The sequence below is a fragment of the Mizuhopecten yessoensis genome, unplaced genomic scaffold (assembly GCF_002113885.1).
Source record: "Mizuhopecten yessoensis strain PY_sf001 unplaced genomic scaffold, ASM211388v2 scaffold8449, whole genome shotgun sequence".
NCBI classification, from domain to species: Eukaryota; Metazoa; Mollusca; class Bivalvia; order Pectinida; family Pectinidae; genus Mizuhopecten; species Mizuhopecten yessoensis.
The window spans coordinates 267,379-290,204 of NW_018407553.1; the positions used below are offsets into that span (position 1 = coordinate 267,379).

The 22,826-nt window shown below is 39.3% G+C and overlaps 1 protein-coding gene across 7 annotated transcripts in view; it reads left to right on the forward strand.

The window, feature by feature from the left end:
• The window catches only part of LOC110455990 (S phase cyclin A-associated protein in the endoplasmic reticulum-like), a 108,034-nt gene that overhangs the window by 28,567 nt on the left and 56,641 nt on the right, over positions 1 to 22,826 (forward strand). For 5 of the 7 annotated variants that reach the window (XM_021506488.1, XM_021506492.1, XM_021506494.1 and 2 more), the window contains exons 6-23: positions 1,225 to 1,400; positions 2,067 to 3,007; positions 3,719 to 4,015; positions 4,675 to 4,744; positions 4,964 to 5,078; positions 6,577 to 6,700; positions 7,779 to 7,919; positions 11,564 to 11,665; positions 12,120 to 12,316; positions 14,180 to 14,261; positions 14,784 to 14,942; positions 15,147 to 15,248; positions 15,783 to 15,913; positions 16,281 to 16,346; positions 16,888 to 17,014; positions 17,856 to 17,968; positions 18,944 to 19,067; positions 19,601 to 19,845. In XM_021506488.1, the coding sequence (XP_021362163.1) occupies positions 1,225 to 1,400; positions 2,067 to 3,007; positions 3,719 to 4,015; positions 4,675 to 4,744; positions 4,964 to 5,078; positions 6,577 to 6,700; positions 7,779 to 7,919; positions 11,564 to 11,665; positions 12,120 to 12,316; positions 14,180 to 14,261; positions 14,784 to 14,942; positions 15,147 to 15,248; positions 15,783 to 15,913; positions 16,281 to 16,346; positions 16,888 to 17,014; positions 17,856 to 17,968; positions 18,944 to 19,067; positions 19,601 to 19,845 (3,312 nt within the window). The remainder of the gene's footprint in view (positions 1 to 1,224; positions 1,401 to 2,066; positions 3,008 to 3,718; positions 4,016 to 4,674; positions 4,745 to 4,963; positions 5,079 to 6,576; positions 6,701 to 7,778; positions 7,920 to 11,563; positions 11,666 to 12,119; positions 12,317 to 14,179; positions 14,262 to 14,783; positions 14,943 to 15,146; positions 15,249 to 15,782; positions 15,914 to 16,280; positions 16,347 to 16,887; positions 17,015 to 17,855; positions 17,969 to 18,943; positions 19,068 to 19,600; positions 19,846 to 22,826) is intronic. The other 2 variants (XM_021506490.1, XM_021506491.1) reach the window with 2 other exon arrangements.

Here is a 22,826-nt window from a genome sequence, read left to right on the forward strand (position 1 = left end):
ATGTAAAATTTTGATTTAGTTTTCCCATGCGAGATATTAGTGAGAATTTTTGATTGTGTTATGTCTGCGAACAGATAGATATTTTTCAAGGAACAAATAACGATTAGATGTTAATAGAGTGTTTTATTAATAAACTGTAGCACTACATGGCTATAACCTATATTTATAAACACCATTATCTTAATCATAGTCGGCCAGTGCTTTATTGTCGGAATGCCAGCAATTTGGAACATTATGTGCCTAATGCTATCAACATTATGTGGCTTAATGGCGCAGTTGTTTTTCCTTGTTGCCCAGATATTATTATTTTTTTACCAATGGATGTCTTCAACCTCCTCATTAAATGTACAATGATATTTGGACAGGACACCTGTATTTAAATGCTTCCAAACATGTTCCCAACAGGTATTTTTGTCGTATGAAAATATAGCAATATATGTAGCAATAAGTGTAGCAATATATACATCTGCAATGTGTATGATTAATAATATAATTCAATGATAATATGATTAATAATAATATGATTCTATGTATTGAAATAATTTTAGCACATGATAAGGGCCAGAGTTTTCTACATGTGTTAAATTCATGAATAATTAATCTGTTGCTTATTGTCCAAAGGTGTTTAAATTGGATATCTGTATAGCCTTCATAGACATTGTAAGTTATTGAGGGAACTATTTTTGAAACTAGATTAAATAAAAAAAAGTCTAATGATGTTTTGAAGAATTACTAGCTTTTAACAACTCTTCCTTTCTTTAAAGAGATATTGTATTTTGTTTAAGTAATTTAATGCCTTAATTGTAACAAAAGATCTTTTCAGGAACAGTGTGTAATAAAAAATAAATTAATTAAGGTTATGAAATAAATGGCAGATCTTAATGGCAGATAAGTGGTATTAGTAGGGAAAGTTCACTGTATTGTGCCAATTGAAGTAGGTGTTTGGTGGAAAATGTGCCTGTTGTGAATATCTAAGGTTGAAATCAATATGGAACGTTTGAAGTGAATTTATGAAAAAAAATTAAACACCTTGGAAAAATTCATTGTAAAATTAGTAGATCTATTATTGGCAGTATTCTTAACAAGGTGTTCAGAAGGGTTTTCACCAGGAACAGGAGGCAAGGTAGTTTTCTTGATTATATTATGTACTATTTTATGATCTGCCCTTACCGGTAGGCTGTGAGAGAAAGACTGTTCATATACTCTACGCTTATCTCCCTTTAGGTTGGGACACAGTAGCTGGGCAGACAAGGTGAAGGGTAAAGTGGCAGCTTCATGTTCGGCTGACGTCCCTGAAGTTGTCTCCCCTACAAGCACCCTACCTCTGCCACCACCACCTGTCACACAGAACGGGATCTCTGCCTCGGAGCCTGACACAGACGGCAGTAATACCATAGAAGGTACACACGTGTTTGTATGTTAGACAACTCCTAGCTCTCCTCACCCATATTGGTGTTACAGGGTATTTTAAAATTTATGGTCAATAAAATATTTGACATGGCCATCATGATCTCAAGCTCCTGAAATATTTCAATTTCTTGACTGTTTCCTTCTTTATCTAAACTAGACAAGTCTACAGTAATACAGGCCCGATGAGCCTCTTTTTGAAGTACTTTTGCATTTTGATAAATATCAAATGTTAGTTTTGTCATTTGAAACATTTGAATCAGCATTTAAATGTTCTGGTCCGCTCATACTATTCAGTTCCGTTTCTTTATGCATTATCCCTTAGGAATTAAGCCTATTGGCACAGCACTTCAAACAAGTATACATAGCAATTGGGTGATTTACAAGCATAATCCTCCCTATATCCATTGCTACTCGTAGTTCCAAATTACCTCCTGAATCTGATGCCTGCAGATATCTCATATCTTTTACATTATCAGGGTTTGCCTCAAACATTTTCAACAGGTTTAGTCTTGGATATAGTGAAACCTAGTCAGTCATACTTTGGTTTTGGAAGTAATTACGATTCTTATATCTTGCATCAAGGAGGCAAAATGTCACTGTACTGTATTTATTGAACACATCTGACTCCGACCCTGATTTCTGTTTCTATTTTACAGATGATAATGACGGCTGGGAGACAGTGCAAAGGGGAAGCAAGTGTAAAGCGCGACAGTCACCCTCACAGAGGTCTCTAGAAAATCTGACAGGAGTTGGTCAGAACCTCGGACGAAAGAATTTAAAACGAACTCTTTCTGACCCACATGCTAGTAAAACTGGACATGGTCAAACTAAAATGGAGAAGAGTCCACTGGCAAAAAAGTCTGTGGCTGGTGGAAATAAAAGTCCATTGTCAAAAAAGTCTGTAGCTGGTGGCAATCAGAACAATGGAACTCGACAGAGAACTGATAGTAAGGATAGTGAAAAGGAAAATCGTCCCAGTGAAAGTCGTCGGCAGATTGCCTCATCTCAAAGTGACTTGTCTGTGTCTCAGTCGGGGCGGACTAGTGGGGCTAGAGTGAGCCCAACCCTAAAGAAATCTTTGCCTAGCGTGTCTAGGTCATCCCCCAACATATCGGGCGTGAGTCGAAGCTCCGAGCCAACAGTAGGAACGAAGATGTCTTACAGTGGTTCGGTAACAAAAGGTTCATCTCCGGCACCTGCCAGAGGGCGCTCTACCACGAAAAAGGACATGAAAAAATCACAGTCCCTCGATCTCAAGGTAGAGGACTCTAGTGTTATTCTGAGCAAGGTTATGGAAAAAGGAGAGACAGATTCTTTATTGGTTATTAAATGTGCAGATTCTCCGATTGACAGCAAGCTTAAAGGTACAGATTCTCAAGGTAGTCATGTCCAAGGAGCATCATCAGACGGTCTTCGTCAAGGAGAGGTTCCAGTGAACCAGGAAACTAAGGGTGATGACGAGGAAAGGCTTGATTTGGAAAGTCAGGAGAAGGACCAACAACAGGATGAAGAGGAGAAGGACAGACAACAGGATGAAGAGGAGAAGGACAGACAACAGGATGAAGAGGATGATGCGTATGCTGCCCAGTTAGACAGTGTAAGATTAATACTGCAGTGTTTTATCCAGAGTGAGGGATTGATTACATCCCTCTGAATTTGAAAATCTGCCTATATAAACTATCACTACTTCTACCCCTTTTTTGCATACATGGAGAAAAAATTGTAAAGTCATTAATAAGAAGCTGTCAGTTGAGCTAAATGAAACTTTGCTTTAATATAACAAAGCTAAAAAAAAAAAATCAGCCTTTTGGCTCATTTCAGCCTTTTTCAGAATTTAGTTTAATGCAGTTAGTTTAATTTTAACAAATTAGTTAAATTCGAGTTGAAACTTTTTATTTTCTTATCTGAATTAAAAATGATCATTGTCAAGAGAGAAATTTATAAATGATTGGATTGGAAAGTCAGGAGAAGGACCGACAACAGGATGAAGAGGAGAAGGACAGACAACAGGATGAAGAGGATGATGCGTATGCTGCTCAGTTGGATTCTGAACTTAGTTGCAGAATTTGCACCACATAAAAATAACCTTGTATACATGTGAAGGGAAATTTATTTTTAAAAATGTTATTTTGAATTAAATTTTGTATGCGCACGTGTTTAGAATAAATCCATTATGCCTGTTGTAATCATAGAAAATATGTGATTACTGCAATCCAATGTGATGTAATTTAATAGTCCTCTGGATTGGTAATTAGACTACGGTAGAGACCTATTCCAACTATAATGTGATGTGATTGGTCGGTTGTAGGCATTAGCAACAGCACTTGAGGAGGAGGATACATTGACCCGGGAACTGGAGGAGGAGCAGGAGCAGGCACTGGAGTCGGCCATACAGGAGGAGGAGACATGGCTCAAGGCCCTCGCCCAGGAACAGAACTCTGTCATTGAGGTTGAGACTGAGACGGAGAGTGACCTAGGGGTGAGCTTAGTCAAGTTAAACTGTGTCACTGAGGTCCAGACTGAGACGGAGAGTGACCTAGGGGTGAGCTTAGTAAAGTCAAACTCTGTCATTGAGGTCCAGACTGAGACGGAGAGTGACCTAGGGGTGAGCTTAGTAAAGTCAAACTCTGTCATTGAGGTCCAGACAGAGACGGATAGTGACCTTTGGGTGAGTTTAGTCAAGTCAAACTCTGTCATTGAGGTCGAGACTGAGAGTGACCTAGGGGTGAGCTTGGTCAATCATAATTTACAAAACTATGTCTATCAACCTTCATTCTATCAATCAATCAATATTTTTATAATCATTCAAGCTGAAAATGAAACAGGCATAGCTTAGGATTTAAAACAATAACCCTCAGTTAGTTATGACTAAAATACTGTTTTACTGCGTGTACATATAACAAAAAAGAAAGAAAAAGAGTTTCATTTTGAAATTTAACACAGAAAGTTTCCTGGAGGTAATGAAACATGTAGACCTAGTTGGAAGATCATGTAAGTCACCTTCTATATGCGGTGTCGGGAACAAGTGTTGGCCCATTTGATCACCTTTCTCAGGACTAGTTTAGTTGGAACCTCATCATTGGTATGCACACTCTTGGGGGCTTGTGTACCAAATATTTTCAGGAGTATACATAGCAATTTTCAAGTAATAGTTATACAAAATAACTCCTTCTTGAGTTTACATGGCTATTAAAAATTGTTTTGGATAAATAAGAAAAGTTCCAGTTTTACTTGTGTAACTTCCCTATACTACTCTACTTGCAGAACACAATGAGTTCTTTGGAGGCTTCTGGACAGACATTGGACTGGGATATTCTCTGTGCCCAATATGACGGTAAGATATCTCACTTATATTGATCAAGATAAATATCAGACACTTTCTTTTTGAACTTTTCACTTATCTTTGTAATAGTATTATATTTCAACCAAGGTTGCAATAGAAGCACTTGAGCCAGTATATGTGATTTATTGATTGATTGATTGATAGGTTTTACTTCCGCTTCTGTACCGAGTAGTTCGGTTATCCAGCAGACAAGTTTTTCGCTATTTATAGAAGCTGAGGGGAAGCCAAAGATGTCATGGGGAGAGATTGTTGACGATGCTGAGACCAGGACTCCCGGTCATGGAGTACACATGCATGAGAAATTGTCCTCGCCTTCCCGCCGCAGGTAAGGCCTTCCTCTCGCTACCACCGTATCTTAGTCGACCCTCCTACCAAACCTTCTTACCTTCCTGCCACAGATAGTACAATCCCCTCTGTACCTTGTTTCCTCTGTACCACTGTATCTTATGTCATCCAACCATACCTCCTTACCTTCCTGGCGCCGGTAACGCCATCCCTCTATACCACACTTACTCTGTATCAACGTATCTTATTATGTCATCCAACCATACCTCCTTGCCTTCCTGGCGCCGGTAACGCCATCCCTCTATACCACACTTACTCTGTACCAACGTATCTTATTATGTCATCCAACCATACCTCCTTGCCTTCCTGGCGCCGGTAACGCCATCCCTCTATACCACACTTACTCTGTATCAACGTATCTTATTATGTCATCCAACCATACCTCCTTGCCTTCCTGGCGCCGGTAACGCCATCCCTCTATACCACACTTACTCTGTATCAACGTATCTTATTATGTCATCCAACCATACCTCCTTGCCTTCCTGGCGCCGGTAACGCCATCCCTCTATACCACACTTACTCTGTATCAACGTATCTTATTATGTCATCCAACCATACCTCCTTGCCTTCCTGGCGCCGGTAACGCCATCCCTCTATACCACACTTACTCTGTATCAACGTATCTTATTATGTCATCCAACCATACCTCCTTGCCTTCCTGGCGCCGGTAACGCCATCCCTCTATACCACACTTACTCTGTATCAACGTATCTTATTATGTCATCCAACCATACCTCCTTGCCTTCCTGGCGCCGGTAACGCCATCCCTCTATACCACACTTACTCTGTATCAACGTATCTTATTATGTCATCCAACCATACCTCCTTGCCTTCCTGGCGCCGGTAACGCCATCCCTCTATACCACACTTACTCTGTATCAACGTATCTTATTATGTCATCCAACCATACCTCCTTGCCTTCCTGGCGCCGGTAACGCCATCCCTCTATACCACACTTCCTCTGTATCAACGTATCTTATTATGTCATCCAACCATACCTCCTTACCTTCCTGAAAACTTAAAATATAGAGAAATTTTATTCATGTGAGCACTTTAATTTTACCAATCAAAAGACATAATTTCCAGTGAATATTACTCACTCTATATTTTATGGCCTTATTTCTTTTCCGTACTATGAAAGTCAAGTAACATTTGTGCTGAATGTCACTGACACTGAAAGGAGGTAAAAATCAATTTAGTAAAAGATCAGTGTAATCACACCAATCAAAGTTACCCCCCTATCACCCGTGATCACGGCAATCTGCAGTACTTATCGCCTGTAATGCCAGCTGATTTACATTGATTTAAATAAATAGATCACTCACTGTGACAGGCAAGTACTAAGTCATCCCTATGTGTGTAATTAACGTTCTCCATGCATTCACCTACCACCCATAAATATCCTTACCACCCATACATTTGTACGTTTCTGTAGAATGTGCTTGCGGTAGTGCCACTAAACCTTCATTGTGTTGTAGTACCGTTCACAGGTCCCCCACAGAGTCCAGGAAGAGACACGAGGAGAAGCAAGCCAAGGCTCGGGAACTCCGCGAGAAATTCATGCATGAGAAGTCTGAAAGACTTGGAGAATTGTCTAAAAAGGTGAAGCTGTGTAATTAAAGGCAATATGGAGAGATTCTAACTTACTGTGTTCTCCGTTCTTAATTTTGTTGATCATTATGATTGTTAAACTAGGTTTTTGTTGGTTCTATTTAGAAAAGTAAAATTCATTTCAGAATGATAAGCATGCTGGAGTTGTCTCCCTTATATCTATGGACAGCCAAGGAGCCACATTCATTTAATTCAACAATATAATGTGAGATACACAGAAAAATCTTGCAATATAAGAAACATTTTAGCTTTAGAGATACAAATCTAATCTAGAACCATTTAACACTTACAGCTGATTTTGGTACTTTGTACACAGTACTGAAGGTTTTGTGAAAAACGCGTTGCACATTGGCCAATAAAATGGAGGCACTACACATTGTTGTAAATAAAATGAGGGTTATTACACTTAAATTATGTTAAACTGTATGACCTATATATACAACTAGGGGCATTATGTCAGGGTTTTACTGTAAACTGTATGACTTATATACAACTAGGGGCATTATGTCAGGGTTTTACTGTAAACTGTATGACCAATATAAAACTAAGGGCATTATGTCAGGGTTTTACTGTAAACTGTATGACCTATATAAAACAAGGGGCGTTATGTCAGGGTTTTACTGTAAACTGTATGACCTATATAAAACTAGGGGCATTATGTCAGGGTTTTACTGTAAACTGTATGACCTATATATAAAACTAGGGGCATTATGTCAGGGTTTTACTGTAAACTGCATGACCAATATAAAACTAGGGGCGTTATGTCAGGGTTTTACTGTAAACTTTATGACCTATATAAAACTAGGGGCATTATGTCAGGGTTTTACTGTAAACTGTATAACCTATATAAAACTAGGGGCGTTATGTCAGGGTTTTACTGTAAACTGTATGACCTATATATAAAAATTGGGGACGTTATGTCAGGGTTTTACTGTAAACTGTATGACCAATATAAAACTAGGGGCGTTATGTCAGGGTTTTACTGTAAACTGTATGACCTATATAAAACTATGGGCGTTATGTCAGGGTTTTACTGTACAACTGCAATAAAAAGAGTGTGTTTTCAAAGGTTGAGGAGGTACGAGCGTGGAAGGAAGAGCTGATGAGACAGAGGAAGGGGACAATCCAGAGTAAGATGACGAGAGCCGAGGAGAAGCGCCACCTACAGCTTAGAATGAAGGCACAGAAAGCTCATGAGGAGGAGGCAAAGGTAACATGACCCCTAGATCAAGGTCATGGTTTAAAGATCAAATGTCAGTTTTATTAGTGTCTAGTTTGTGTCTCAGCAGTATTATTAGCTCACCTGGTCCAAAGGACCAAGGTGAGCTTATGCCATACCGTGGCGTCCGTCGTTCCTCCGTCCCTCTGTCCGTCGTCCGTCCATCAACAATTTCTTTAAACGACTTCTTCTTAACCACTGATTGGAATTAAACTAAATTTGACTGGAAGCATCCTTAGGTGGTGGGGATTCGAAATTGTACAAATGGTGGGGCTGACCCCCCAGATGGCTGAGGGGTGGGGCTAAAAGGGGGCAATTTGGCTTTATTTCTTTAAGCGACTTCTTCTCTGGAACTAAGAGATGGATATCAACCATATTTCACTGGAAGCATCCCTAGGTGGTGAGGATTCAAAATTGTACAAATGGTGGGGCTGACCCCCCAGATGGCTGAGGGGTGGGGCTAAAAGGGGGCATTTTGGCTTTATTTCTTTAAGCGACTTCTTCTCTGGAACTAAGAGGTGGACCCCCACCATATTTGACTGGAAGCATCCCTAGGTGGTGGGGATTCAAAATCATACAAATGGTGGGAGTGACCCCCCAGGGGGCTGAGGGGCGGGGTCAAAAGGGGGCAATTCGGCTGTATTGCTATAAACAACTTCTTCTGTAGAACTATGTACTGGATATCAATCATATTTAATCAAATTTATTCATGGGGCGGCAGGGATTCAAAATTGTACAAATAGTGGGGCTGACCCCTGGGGCTAAGGGGTGGTGCCAAAATAAATTTATTACTTTGAAATGGTTGAGATCCCCACCATATAACCATATAAACAATTGCTGAGTATAAAGAGAAGAATGCACTGTTGCTTCCAGGATGGCTCTAGGGTCTGGCCCCACCCTTGGAGACATAGTCCCTGGGCTATAACTTTAAAACGGTTGTGATCCCCACCCCAAAACTATATATACAAATGCTGGGCATAAAGAGACGAATGCAGTCATGATATTAGAATAGACCCTTGGGTCTGACCGAACCCCTAGGGACCTAGTTTCTTAGTCACAGCTTGGAAACAGTTGAGATCGCCACCCTATAACCATATAGACAATTGCCGATTATAAAGAGATGAATGCACATGGGCTTCCAGGATGGCCTTGGGGACTACCCCACGCTTGGAAACTTAACCCCTGGGTCATAACTTCGAAATGGTTAAGATCCCCACCCCAAAACTATATATACAATTGTTGCATGGCATAAAGAGATGAATGCAGTCATGATATTAGAATTGACCCCAGGGTCTGCCCCACCCTTGCAGACTTAACCCCTGGGTCATAACTTTGAAAGGGTTGAGATCCCCACCCAAAAACTATATATACAAATGCTGGGCAAAAAGAGACAAATGCAGTTATGATATTAGAATTGATCCTGGGGTCGCCAAAACCCTAGGGACCTAGTTTCTGAGTCACAGCTTGGAAACAGTTGAGATCCCCACCCCATAACCATGCATAAAATTGTTAGGCACGAAAAATCTAATACAGATATGCTGCAAGGATTGGCCTTGGGGTTTGGCATATTCCCTTGGATATCATTTGTAGAATATTTTGCCATGATTGCTTAGATTTCCAGGTGAGCGATACAGGCCCTCTGGGCCTCTTGTTTAAACAAGTAAATACATATGGATGAAATTTGTGTAGATACATAATTACATATCATGACAAGGCAATACCATGTACAGTGGAATCTGCTTCCAGGATGGCCTTGAGGACTACCCCACGCTTGGAAACTTAACCCCTGGGTCATAACTTCGAAATGGTTAAGATCCCCACCCCAAAACTATATATACAATTGTTGCATGGCATAAAGAGACGAATGCAGTCATGATATTAGAATTGACCCCAGGGTCTGCCCCACCCTTGCAGACTTAACCCCTGGGTCATAACTTTGAAAGGGTTGAGATCCCCACCCAAAAACTATATATACAAATGCTGGGCAAAAAGAGACAAATGCAGTCATGATATTAGAATTGATCCTGGGGTCGCCAAAACCCTAGGGACCTAGTCTCTGAGTCACAGCTTGGAAACAGTTGAGATTCCCACCCCATAACCATGCATAAAATTGCTGGGCACGAAAAATCTAATACAGATATGTTACAAGGACTGGCCTTCAGGTTTGGCATATTCCCTTGGATATCATTTGTAGAATATTTTGCCATGATTGCTTAGATATCCAGGTAAGCGATACAGGCCCTCTGGGCCTCTTGTTTAAACAAGTAAATACATATGGATGAAATTTGTGTAGATACATAATTACATATCATGACAAGGCAATACCATGTACAGTGGAATCTGTATTTAGCGACTGACTAAGGGAAATTTAAAAAAACGGTTGTTTAATAAAAGTTTGACCATATTTTGTACACACAACCGACTATAACCAAACGACTCCTTATTCAGACAACTGTAAACAGACCACCGCCCCAAATTGTCATTTAACTCAGAGCAAAAGATCGACGGAGACTTGTTGAAGTTCTCAACTTACACGACTGTTTTCGGTAATTACCATGATATAAGCTAACTTGTTTCGAAATATATTGTTGAAATGATAGCGGTTCCTGTGTTGGTCCAACAGATGGGTTCACGTGTATTATTCCTTATTTTACGATGGAAACTGGAAAGAAAATCCAGTTAAAAAAAATACCAAAATAATGTCGACAGCATGTTGCCATAAAACAGACTGGCATTGTTGTCGTTAGTACTTTGGCGTTGAGAAGTTCAGGGATGTTATTAAAGGCGTTTAATATTGATGAGGAATTAGAAACGTTATGTATGCTAACATAAACATATTTAGTGCGCAGTTGCGCTGATATTTAATGATAATTTCGAACGATAGTGTTGTTGTGAACATCTCTCAACAGACCCGATTTAAAGAATGAAAACCTACCAGTGTACTTCATCCAATCAAAAGGAGTATATCGTAGGGTTCAAGGTTACATTGCCTAGCAGGACACTCGCGCAATCAAAATGGTTTTGCTCACCTGCGATATTTTCACTGCTAAATCATCAATATCGGCAGTTAGAAAAATGACTTTTTATTTGTTTTTGCACATCAATGAATTAATTATGAGTTTGGATTTATTTTTTCTTCTCCAAATTTCTTCATTGAACTTGGTAAAAAGATCGTGAATTAGCCCTTCGTCAAATGTGGTGATGGTCGCAAATTTGGAGGTTACACAACTATTTCAACGATCGTTTGGTATATTTTTGTCTAACATGGACGTTAAAATCAGAGGCATATAAAGCCAGAAATTTGTAGTATATATGTCTGCTAAAATGTATAAAATGTGGTCGTTTAACATAATTTTGGGGTCATATTGGGTGGTCGCTAGTCGCATTAGACAGATGGTCGCTTAATACAGTTAAATTACATAGTAAAAACGATTGGGAGGAATGAAAAGTGGTCGCATAAAACAGATGGTCGTTTAATACAGATGGTCGCTTGAGCAGACTCAACTGTAATATTATTAGGACCTTCATTGTAATGAAAAAGTGGTAATTTATAACCTTTGTTGAATGAAATTTGAAAGCAGTATGTAATGATAATTAATTAGAAAATCAGTAATTAATTAGTCGTTGTTTTACAGGCCAATGAGATAGCCTTCATCAACGCCCTGGATGCCCAAAACAAGCGCCATGATATCATGTCTAAACATCAAGAGTCGGAGGCCAGGCTCCACACCATGGAGGTACTTGTAACAGCTATTGATAGACTTCATGTTACTCACACGAGTCATTGTTTTTATCACAATTTATCATTGTTTTAACCATTTTGCTTTAAATGGTTGTTACGTTCATTATAAGGCCATTAACACTAAACTCTGTTGTTCCATGCGTATGATCCTTTTTATCGTATTTTCAATTTTCAAAGGTATTTTTCAATTTGTTGTATAGATACCTTTGTAATATAATATATAATAAAATCAGTATGATCAATCTGAATGATCTATCACTAGGACCAATATCTCGGAATAAAAAAGGATTTTACATTACTCAGGTTAAAAATACAGAAGGGCTGTCTTGAAAATTAATCATGTTTGTTTTAACAGAGAATCACTTCCATTCACATTTCATAACAAATTATAATGATGATGTTTTATTTGTGAGATGAAATAATAACATCAGTTATTTTCTCTGTAACAGGAAGAGCGCCAGCGAAAGCATGTTGAAAAGCTTGCAAAGGAGTCTGCTGTGGAGGAGAGGCGGCGTGCTCTGTACGCCGAGCGACAGGCGAAACTCAAAGACATGGAGGAACGTCGCAAACAGCGTGATGCACGTGTGGAACATCAACAACAAGAAAAGGAGAAGGAACGATTGGAGGCCCTCAGGATCAGGGAAAAGTTTGTATTCAGAGAAGGGTTAAATGTGGTGGAATGACCTCAATATTCCAGCCACCTGCAATTATAGCAAATGTGGATGGATTGTATGACATGTTTTACTGAGACACTTTTATATAGAAAAAGTCCAATGAGTCCCCTAAATCACTGACTAAATTGTGTAACTGTTTTAGTGACAGATAGTTTAATAATGCTTGACTACTGGGACAATTCAATACAGCAAAAGTCGAAACTGTTGTCTAAAATGCTGGCTTGGAAGTGAGGATAACCCTGTGGTAGATGGTTTAACATGGCTCGACAGTAAGATGTGGTAGGATTAATAACAAATATCAACACAACTATGCACTAAACATGTTTATGTAACACACAAACTGTTCTCGACTCCTTACTGCCTTGACTAATGATAACTTGTGTGACTTGTGTTTAGGGAGAGAGAAGAGCCTCCTTACGGCCTTGACTAATGAGAGCTTGTCTGACTTGTGTTTAGGGAGAGAGAAGAGACTCCTTACGGCCTTGATTAATGAGAACTTGTCTGACTTGTGTTTAGGGAGAGAGAAGAGACTCCTTACGGCCTTGACTAATGAGAGCTTGTCTGACTTGTGTTTGGGGAGAGAGAAGAGCCTCCTTACGGCCTTTACTAATGAGAACTTGTGTGACTTGTGTTTAGGGTGAGAGAAGAGCCTGTTTACGGCCTTGACTAATGAGAACTTGTCTGACTTGTGTTTAGGGAGAGAGAAGACCCTCCCTACGGCCTTGACTTATGAGAACTTGTGTGACTTGTGTTTAGGGAGAGATAAGAGCCTCCTTACGGCCTTGACTAATGAGAACTTGTCTGACTTGTGCTTAGGGAGAGAGAAGAGACTCCTCACGGCCTTGACTAATGAGAACTTGTGTGACTTGGGTTTAGGGAGAGAGAAGAGCCTCCGTACGGCCTTGACTTATGAGAACTTGAGGGACTTGTGTTTAGGGAGAGAGAAGAGGCTCCTTACGGCCTTGACTAATGAGACCTTGTGTGACTTGTGTTTAGGGAGAGATAAGAGCCTCCTTACGGCCTTGACTTATGAGAACTTGAGGGACGTGTGTTTAGGGAGAGAGAAGAGCCTCCGTACGGCCTTGACTTATGAGAACTTGAGGGACGTGTGTTTAGGGAGAGAGAAGAGCCTCCGTACGGCCTTGACTAATGAGAGCTTGTCTGGCTTGTGTTTAGGGAGAGAGAAGAGACTCCTTACGTCCTTGACTAATGAGAACTTGTGTGACTTGGGTTTAGGGAGAGAGAAGAGCCTCCGTACGGCCTTGACTTATGAGAACTTGAGGGACGTGTGTTTAGGGAGAGAGAAGAGCCTCCGTACGGCCTTGACTTATGAGAACTTGAGGGACGTGTGTTTAGGGAGAGAGAAGAGCCTCCTTGCGGCCTTGACTAATGAGAGCTTGTCTGGCTTGTGTTTAGGGAGAGAGAAGAGCCTCCTTACGGCCTTGACTTATGAGAACTTGAGTGACTTGTGTTTGGGAGAGAGAAGAGCCTCCTTACAGCCTTGACTAATGAGAACTTGTGTGACTTGGGTTTAGGGAGAGAGAAGAGCCTCCTTGCGGCCTTGACTAATGAGAGCTTGTCTGGCTTGTGTTTAGGGAGAGAGAAGACCCTCCCTACGGCCTTGACTTATGAGAACTTGAGTGACTTGTGTTTAGTGAGAGAGAAGAGCCTCCTTACGGCCTTGACTTATGAGAACTTGAGTGACTTGTGTTTGGGGAGAGAGAAGAGCCTCCTTACGGCCTTGACTTATGAGAACTTGAGTGACTTGTGTTTAGGGAGAGAGAAGAGCCTCCTTACGGTCTTGACTAATGAAAACTTGTGTGGCTTGTGTTTAGGGAGAGAGAAGAGCGCCTGGCCGCACTGAACGCCCAACAACAAGCTCACATACAGGAGCTCCAGAAAAAGATACAACAAAAGGTAACCTACTGCCATAGAGACCCATAGTCACACCCACTTCTGTGTCCAGTTGATGTTGGCAGTACAACATGGACAGTTGACAGTACAAAAAGGTTTAATGGGACATTTCAGTGTAGGATAAAAGTAAAGCTGTACACCACAAGTGATTGCCACAACTGATCATTCGTCCTGTTCAGCTCTCCTTATTGAAGGCAAATTTTAGTACATATGGTAGGCATAGGAATTCCACCTTGCTGAAATTAACACTGGGAAAATATGGATTTTAACAGTTACCTGGGTATATAATCCAAAGCTTGATTGGGCAGAACAATCGGCTAGTTTACATCACTGTGATCAGGTCTTAGCGCTTCGATTGTATCACATCAAGTGAAATAATATTATACTTATAAGCAAAATGTTGCTATGGCTTGCTTGTTTTGTGAATAGATTAAAGTTTTAAAACAGAAATTCAAAAAGTTTGTTCTGATGAGAAAATGGAAAAATTAGCTGCTGCAACATAACCTCTGACAAATGAAATTTTAGCAAGATGAGTCGACTCAGCGTCACCAAGAAGCTCTCCAGCAGATTCGTGAGAAAGCCTTTGAGATGACTGTCCAGCGCCTATCATCAGAGGACCACAACGAGCCCCCTAACATTGCTCCCTATGACACCAAGAAACTTTGTACCATCTGTAACGTCCTGGTAAGCAAATAGAATGACATCATCCTATAGTTAAGGAGAGAAAGACTCTTTGTATGGTAACAATCTCATTTGATACTGACAAATAGCCAAGATCTAGTATGAGAAAAATGGAAAAAAGTTAAAGACAAAATGTGAGTAGAGTTATCTCCCCTAACACATGATTTGTATTTCGGGAGATGACAGGATGTGTATTTTCTGTCACAGATCCCATCAGAGGTCCACCTTCTGAGTCACTTGCGTGGGAAGAAACACCAACAGGCATTACAGGACAATAACTCTGGCAAGACCATGACCAAACAGGAAATTGTGAGTGGGTCCTTCATGATCATGGCCCACTTGTATAAAACATCTCAAAGTTAAGGAAAATCTCAAGCAATGTATTGTCTGTGGGAAATCTTAGACTTGAGGAAATCTCAAGAGTTGAGATGTTTTATACAAGTGGGCCAAGGTCTGATTTTTGTTTTTACAAAATTTAAAAAAAAAAGGAAAAAAATATAACATTTTTTTTTCAGATCAGTTCAATGCTTTTCCCTTTCCCTTGAATACCTTATGAACTCTATATCAATTATATCCTATTTATGTAAAAATGTGGAAATGTTTGTATTTCAATCATTTAAAACCATTTGTAGTGTGAAATTTTGGCATTGACAATGCTGCATTGTATGAATTTCATAGATTGTCATTTTCGACCTGCTTATTTAGTAAATGCAAAATCAGTGAAAAAATGTGCATTTACAGAAATGAGCCATGTGAATAAGCTGTAGATAATGAAAAGTGGTGATCTAAAAACAGAGTCGGCTAACAGACAGAAGCGTTGCATGTAACACGTTTATTTTACAGGAGACGTTCAACCTGAAACATATAGTCGATGCACCGACCAACAGCACACATCCCAAAATTGTGTCGGAGAAGGAACGGCTCAAATCACTCAAGAAACGCTGTAAGAAGTTACGGCAGAGAATGATAACAAGGTACGTGATAGTCTAACAAATACATCCCATTTCTGAAGGTGTTGTTCAACTCTTCATTGTGTGGTGAAGTGAAAGTAACCCAGTCCAAAATTGTTAATTTTATCAGGTAAGTTGGATCAGAAATCAGAAATCCCATTTATTAGCTCTTATAGGTAGGGAATGGGCTGACCTCTTTTAAACATTAGTGTTATTCACTATCGTAATTAAGTGTATTAGTTTGTAAGCAGATTTTGACAAGTAATTCTAGCTCAACTTATATTTTCATAGCAAGTACTGAAAACTTTCACTAGGCCTCACATAAAATGTACAAGTCTAGGGCACCGGACCAATGGAATTGTACAGCCCTGAACATCTCTTCCTTTTACAGGGGTTTGGAATATGAGAACAGCCTGACGGGGAAGATCACCAACGCTGACTCGACACATAAAGCCAAGTAAGTTTGTGTTTTGTGTATTGTCAGATTTTACCCAGGTATTAAATGGAATAACTCTGATGGTTTGGGGGATTTGGAGGACAGTATAGTCTAAGTTTAAACTACAAAATATAATGATACTGATTTAATATCATTTTACTGTTTGATCATATGTAATGCAATCTTGTATGTTGTCTTTTGTTTGTTGATTTTTTTGTAAGTTGCTCTTATAGCTTTGGCATTTATACCTCAGATTGGATTAAGTAAGGGTTTAACTCACACTAGATGATTTCAGAAAATTAATTTTAGAAAAACAATTTAATCAAACAAATTGGATGATTAGAGACTGTTGAGGATAGGCCGTAAAACAATATGAAAACTTTGTCCAATATTTGTTCTTTTTCCTTCACAGTGTTAGAAAAGTCTGACAACCTGACACATTTTTTTCTGAAATAAATCGAATCAGGCAGTGAAATTATATAAGTCCATGCCAGTATTTGTTGTGTTAAGGGAAGCAAACCTGACGTGAGTTTTCTATGATGCTATATTTTGTGTATGACAGGCTACAGAAGGTGGTACGTGACATCAATAAATACCTTCAGGCACCCGACACTGGGCCGTGGCCCCAGAACAAAGTATCGGCCCTTGATCGTGCCTTGGGTGAGATCAGCCGTATCCTCGATAAAAAGGTGAGCATTTCAATTGTGCTATGAATATAGCTTCCAGCCTTGGAACCAGAACGTGACAAATAGCTGCTATGGAAAACTACTCAACAAATACAAGTTGAAATTTTTTTTTGTTAATTTTCCGTTAATGACAAGCCGTTCTCTAGAGAATTAAAAATGTTTACGAATTGACAAACTGTCACTAGAGATGACTGAAATCTGGTAGCCATTGTCCGTGGCTACATCCTATCTGATTTAGCCTTTGTCACAACAGCATGTGGCACTTACAAGATTTATATCTGAGATTGAATTTTCCACATTGTTAAGGGCTCCTGGGCTAAACATGTTTACCAAATTTCTTATTAAAAAATCTGCATTGTTTACTCCATAAACTGGATGCCAATCTTGCTGGAGAGAGTTTTTCAGTTATCTCCCTTTGACTAGTAATATACTCATATTGTGTGAAGACTAGCCTACAGTGCTAATACATTGGATTATCATATAAGTACAGAACTTCTGTTCGTACAGGTTATACATTTGAAGGGTTAGTCTCATTATGGTAATCCCTAGATTGTTGATCACCCTGAAAGTCTCAAAATTTCACCACAAGTCTTTGGAATGATAGCCCTGAGAATTTCTAAATTTATCTAGAATGTTAGCTCTGAACATTTTTTAACTTGATGTACCTTCTTCAAAACTCCCGTATTCAAAGCCTTGATTGGATAATTTCTGAACTTGAAGGGCTGCCCTCAGTAGTTCTTTGAATGTTAGACAAAGAAATCTCCAAAGCAAAAGTTTATTTGGCTGTTTGGGGTGCGACTGACCAGACACGTTTTTCATTGTCAAATGTTTCTTTGTTGTGTAGGTCGCTGCTGACCAGACAAGTATTAGGATCCTCGGAGGATTGACCTGTCTGGGCCGAATCCTGCAGACTGTGGATGTCAACGCCTTTCACCTTCCTTCCGTGCTACCTCCCAAGTAAGTGTATCACACATGAACTTAACTAATACAGTCAAACTTCCTTTATCTCAAATATCACATTTGTCCCACAGTAATGGCGATTTATATACAACGCAACCTGTCTAATTCAATATTCTGTGGGACAAAAATGGGATTATTTTTTATGTTAGATTACAAAAGATATCAAAATTGCAAAGGTTGGATAAGACAGGTTTCACTGTATAAATATTCAGGGATATCTACTTCCCTGTTTATCACCAAAAAAAATCATGTTGCAAACAACTGACCTAAGATGGCTTGTCTGTATATTCTGACATTTATATTGGGAGGAGTCTTCCCAGGTGATTGACAGAATCATGTAATTCTGTATCACTTAGGCTGGATAATCATGTCACCTGTCTTATCACAGGTGTGTCTCCTGTTATAGCCAGGACAGGTCAGCTTGTCGCCCCCATTAGACAGAGATATCCACACTTGCAGCCAGGGACATATATTCCTATTTTACCCTAGGGTAAAGACGGGGGATTCCCCCGATGCATGTATTACAATTATATGAGGTTACGTCACCAGTGCATTGACGTCATATTAACAATAGCAGATCACGAAAGATAACTCTGATTTCCTGGAAATTATGAATTCAAGTTTACATTTCATGAAATTACCACTTATGTTTGAAGTGGGAGAAAAATAATCATTCCCGTCTTTTGGAGTAAGACAAAATATTTTTGGGGTTAGATAATTAAAGGTCTGGCCCTCGGCAAAGGGAAGACATTTAAGGATCTTACCTCTTAGTTTGAGATTTTTCTGTCTTACCTCCAAGGTGGGGAAAGCTGCACCTAGTGGGAGATAGTTTTGTGTAGATAAGCAAGTGTTAAATTGTGAGAATAGAAAAATGGTCATAGAAAGGAAACATGTATTTGTTATCCTTCCAAATTGTCCTGGGAAAAGGACCCACACCACTATTATACACCCTGACTATTTTGCTGTTTCCAGGTCTCTAGTCCTGACGTGTTCCGTGTTCCGACAGGCCTGTAAAGGTTGCTATGACAACTGTCACTACATGTTATTTAGTAACAAGCTGGGCACTGTCATAGACCTGCTCATACATAGACTCACGGTAAGTGTATTGCCACCGTAATAACAAATTGTCAATACCACATTCTAACGAACAAAAGCTCCAATTTGTACAACATTTTTCTGACTTGAAATTGCTTGCCCACTTATTATATAGCGAAATGTTATAATAGAAATATATCTTTTATAATCTGCCTTTGTCACAAAATTGTCTCCAACTTGGGGATTAGATCCCCTAACCTTTCCATCATAAAGCAAGGAGATTATTCTTGTGATTCCAGTTAGTACTTTCTGAAACATTTTTGGGAAAACTTTTAAAATGTTCTTACTCCCTAAACAAAGGCCCAGAACCTATAATTTTTTATATGAATGTTAACAGAAAATCACCATTGATATCTGGACCTTAGATATTTTGGTTTCTCTGCAGGCTAATTTTATTTATTTCAACTCTGACGTATTAAATATCTCAAGATGTTCATGATCCCAGCAATTTCAGTGTATGATGAGACTTAAGTGTAATATTCAATGAGAAATATTTAATTAAGCATAGTTACTTATATCTTTTATTCTCCCCAGATCCTGTTACCAGAGGAGCAGAAGCGTCCAGCTTCCGGGTATTCTGGTACCAATCTGTCGTCCAGCTCCTCTGGCCCGAGTAAACTTCCCTGTGATTTAGTGGCAGTTAGCCTCATGCAACTGCTGTCATCCATTCTTAACTGCCTGGCCAAGTACGGCCCAACGGCAAAATGTAGCGAGGCAGCGGCCGAGAGGATGAGCAGCTCGGGAGACCCCTTCACAATCCGTGGCAATGACGTTATCAGGTAGGCAACCCTTGTGTTTGATATATTCTTTCTGAAGTCTGCTCATTAGGAAACATCCACTTGTTGAAAAATTTATATAAAAAACATTAGAATTCAAACTGACGTTCAATACAGCAGAAGACTGTATGAATAGTTCAGACCTGCCCATCTTAATGCAAGCCACTGGAGATTCCCTGCAATTGAGCTATTCATCCTCCACAGGGCTCAGGCTAAACTTTTTAAACCACTAGGCACTGTGCCTAGTGTCATGAAAAATCAGCACTCCAGAAATTTTACTGTACACCTGAGATTATAAAAAAATTCAATAAATTCAACAAGTTTGGTATGTCACACATATCTGCCAATCTGGACTCGTTATATTCCGACATGAACGGAAATAAAAATCAAAGACAGAAACAGGAATTATATCGTGGCAACTTTATTGACCATTAATTTATATATACGAATATGACATATGTGATATCGTCCCACACACATAAGTATTACTGTAAGTGTGCATATATTCATTATAAATCCTAACGTATCGGCACCGTCAGTGATTTTTCTGAACCCTTGCCGAAGTGTCAACGTAAATTATTTGTTACTGCATTTACTCCCAAGTTAATTTATCGTAAATACAATTACTACACATCATAATTAGCAACATATGTTTGATTTCCATTCATCAAATATATCGTGTCAACACTGTACCTTTTGTGAAAAAGGGGTAAAGTTTCACTTCCATCTTTCGTTCCGATTAGTTACGGAACATTATGTAGTCTAGTTCCCTGCTGCGATTGCTGCAGTTGGGCCCCGCAGTACATCGTTCAGGACGCTTTGATTCTAGCGCTCAGGTGATCTTTATGACAAGCATGAAAACGGCATGTTTACGTTGTTTACTTCCGATGCTGTGACGAAAGTTACTTGGTAAAAAGTGTTCCATTGATTATTCATCACAATATTTAGGCGACAGATCTAGTGTATGTTTCAGTAATATTGACCCGGCACCGGGACGAGTGTGTTGTAAATTCCACTCGTCCTTTTCAATTTTCACCCGGTCAGGACGAGTGGCCGGGTGATTAGCCTGAGCCCTGCTCCAAAAACACTCCAAACTCTGCAAAAGAACAGAACACCTCACAATGCTGTTTTCATCTTCCCTTACGACTCTGGAGACGATTAGGTGGTCAAAGAGAGAAAAATCTTCCATCAGGTGGCGCTCTGTGTCCTTGTTTACGGAAAGTTTTATGGCCGCCAGTTTAGAGAAAAAATTATCAGCAGTAGACAATGTGTAGGCCTATTATTAACGTCTCCGGTTTGTGAACATATTGTCCAGTGTCATAATCAATAGATTGATCAGTTTAGATCAAATTAATGTTACAAGTGGAATGAAAGGTTTACCAAAACTGTTTACAGCTGGGGATTCGTGGATTGTCATACAGTAAAATAGGTGATTCGGGGAACGTCATACAGTAAAATAGGTGATTTGGGGATTTTTATACAGTATAATAGGTGATTCGGGGAACATAGGTGATTCGGGGAACGTCATACAGTAAAATAGGTGATTCGGGGAACGTCATAAAGTAAAATAGGTGATTCGTGGAACGTCATAAAGTAAAATAGGTGATTCGGGGAATGTCATACAGTAAAATAGGTGATTCGGGGAATGTCATACAGTAAAATAGGTGATTCGGGCAATGTCATACAGTAAAATAGGTGATTCGGGGAACGTCGTACAGTAAAATAGGTGATTCGGGGAACGTCAAACAGTAAAATAGGTGATTCGGGGAATGTCATACAGTAAAAATAGGTGATTCGGGGAATGTCATACAGTAAAATAGGTGATTCGGGGAATGTCATACAGTAAAATAGGTGATTCGGGGAACGTCATACTGTAAAATAGGTGATTCGGGGAACGTCATACAGTAAAATAGGTGATTCGGGGAACGTCATACAGTAAAATAGGTGATTCGGGGATTGTCACACAGTAAAATAGGTGATTCGGGGAACGTCATACAGATACCAATAGGTGATTCGGGGAACGTCATACAGTAAAATAGGTGATTCGGGGAACGTCATACAGTAAAAAAAGGTGATTCGGGGAACGTCATACAGTAAAATAGGTGAATCGGGGAATGTCATACAGATACCAACAGCTATTCTTCCTAACTCAGTGATGGAAACAATCATATGATGACGGGTTTTAATCCTCATTTACTTGGAGATTCTTTTACAGAATTCAATTGGTATCAATTAATTTCTTGGCCATGCCAATTGTAATTATTGGATTGAATTAATGTCTGCGGTAACGAGGCAGGATTCTTGATCTTACGTCATAACAAGGTCAAAGGTCAAATAAAATACCAAATTTCTAATTGAAATCATGACTGGACCATAACTTTTAAACCACGGAAGAGACCTCAATGAAGCTTGAAGTGATGTAACTGATCCTGATCGAATGGATGGAGTTATTGGGTGGTAGATCTTACTCATAGATTTACATCATGTACTGATGTAGGAAGAAAACCATAGCTGTACATGTTCAGTACTGTAAAATTGTAGGTCAGGAAATAATTGCCGGAGTTAAACTTTCGCCCTTTTTGCCCTCGATTACAAGGGCATATTTATCCTAACAGCCAATATTGATACACAACACACTATATATAGTAATTACGATACACAACATACTATATATAATAACTACGATACACAACACACTATATATAGTAATTACGATACACAACACACTATATAGTAATTACGATACACAACATACTATATATAATAACTACGATACACAACACACTATAAATAGTAATTACGATACACAACACACTATATAGTAATTACGATACACAACATACTATATATAATAACTACGATACACAACACACTATATAGAGTAATTACGATACACAACACTCTATATATAGTAATTACGATACACAACATGCTATACATAGGAATTACGATACACAACACACTATATAGTAATTACGCTACAC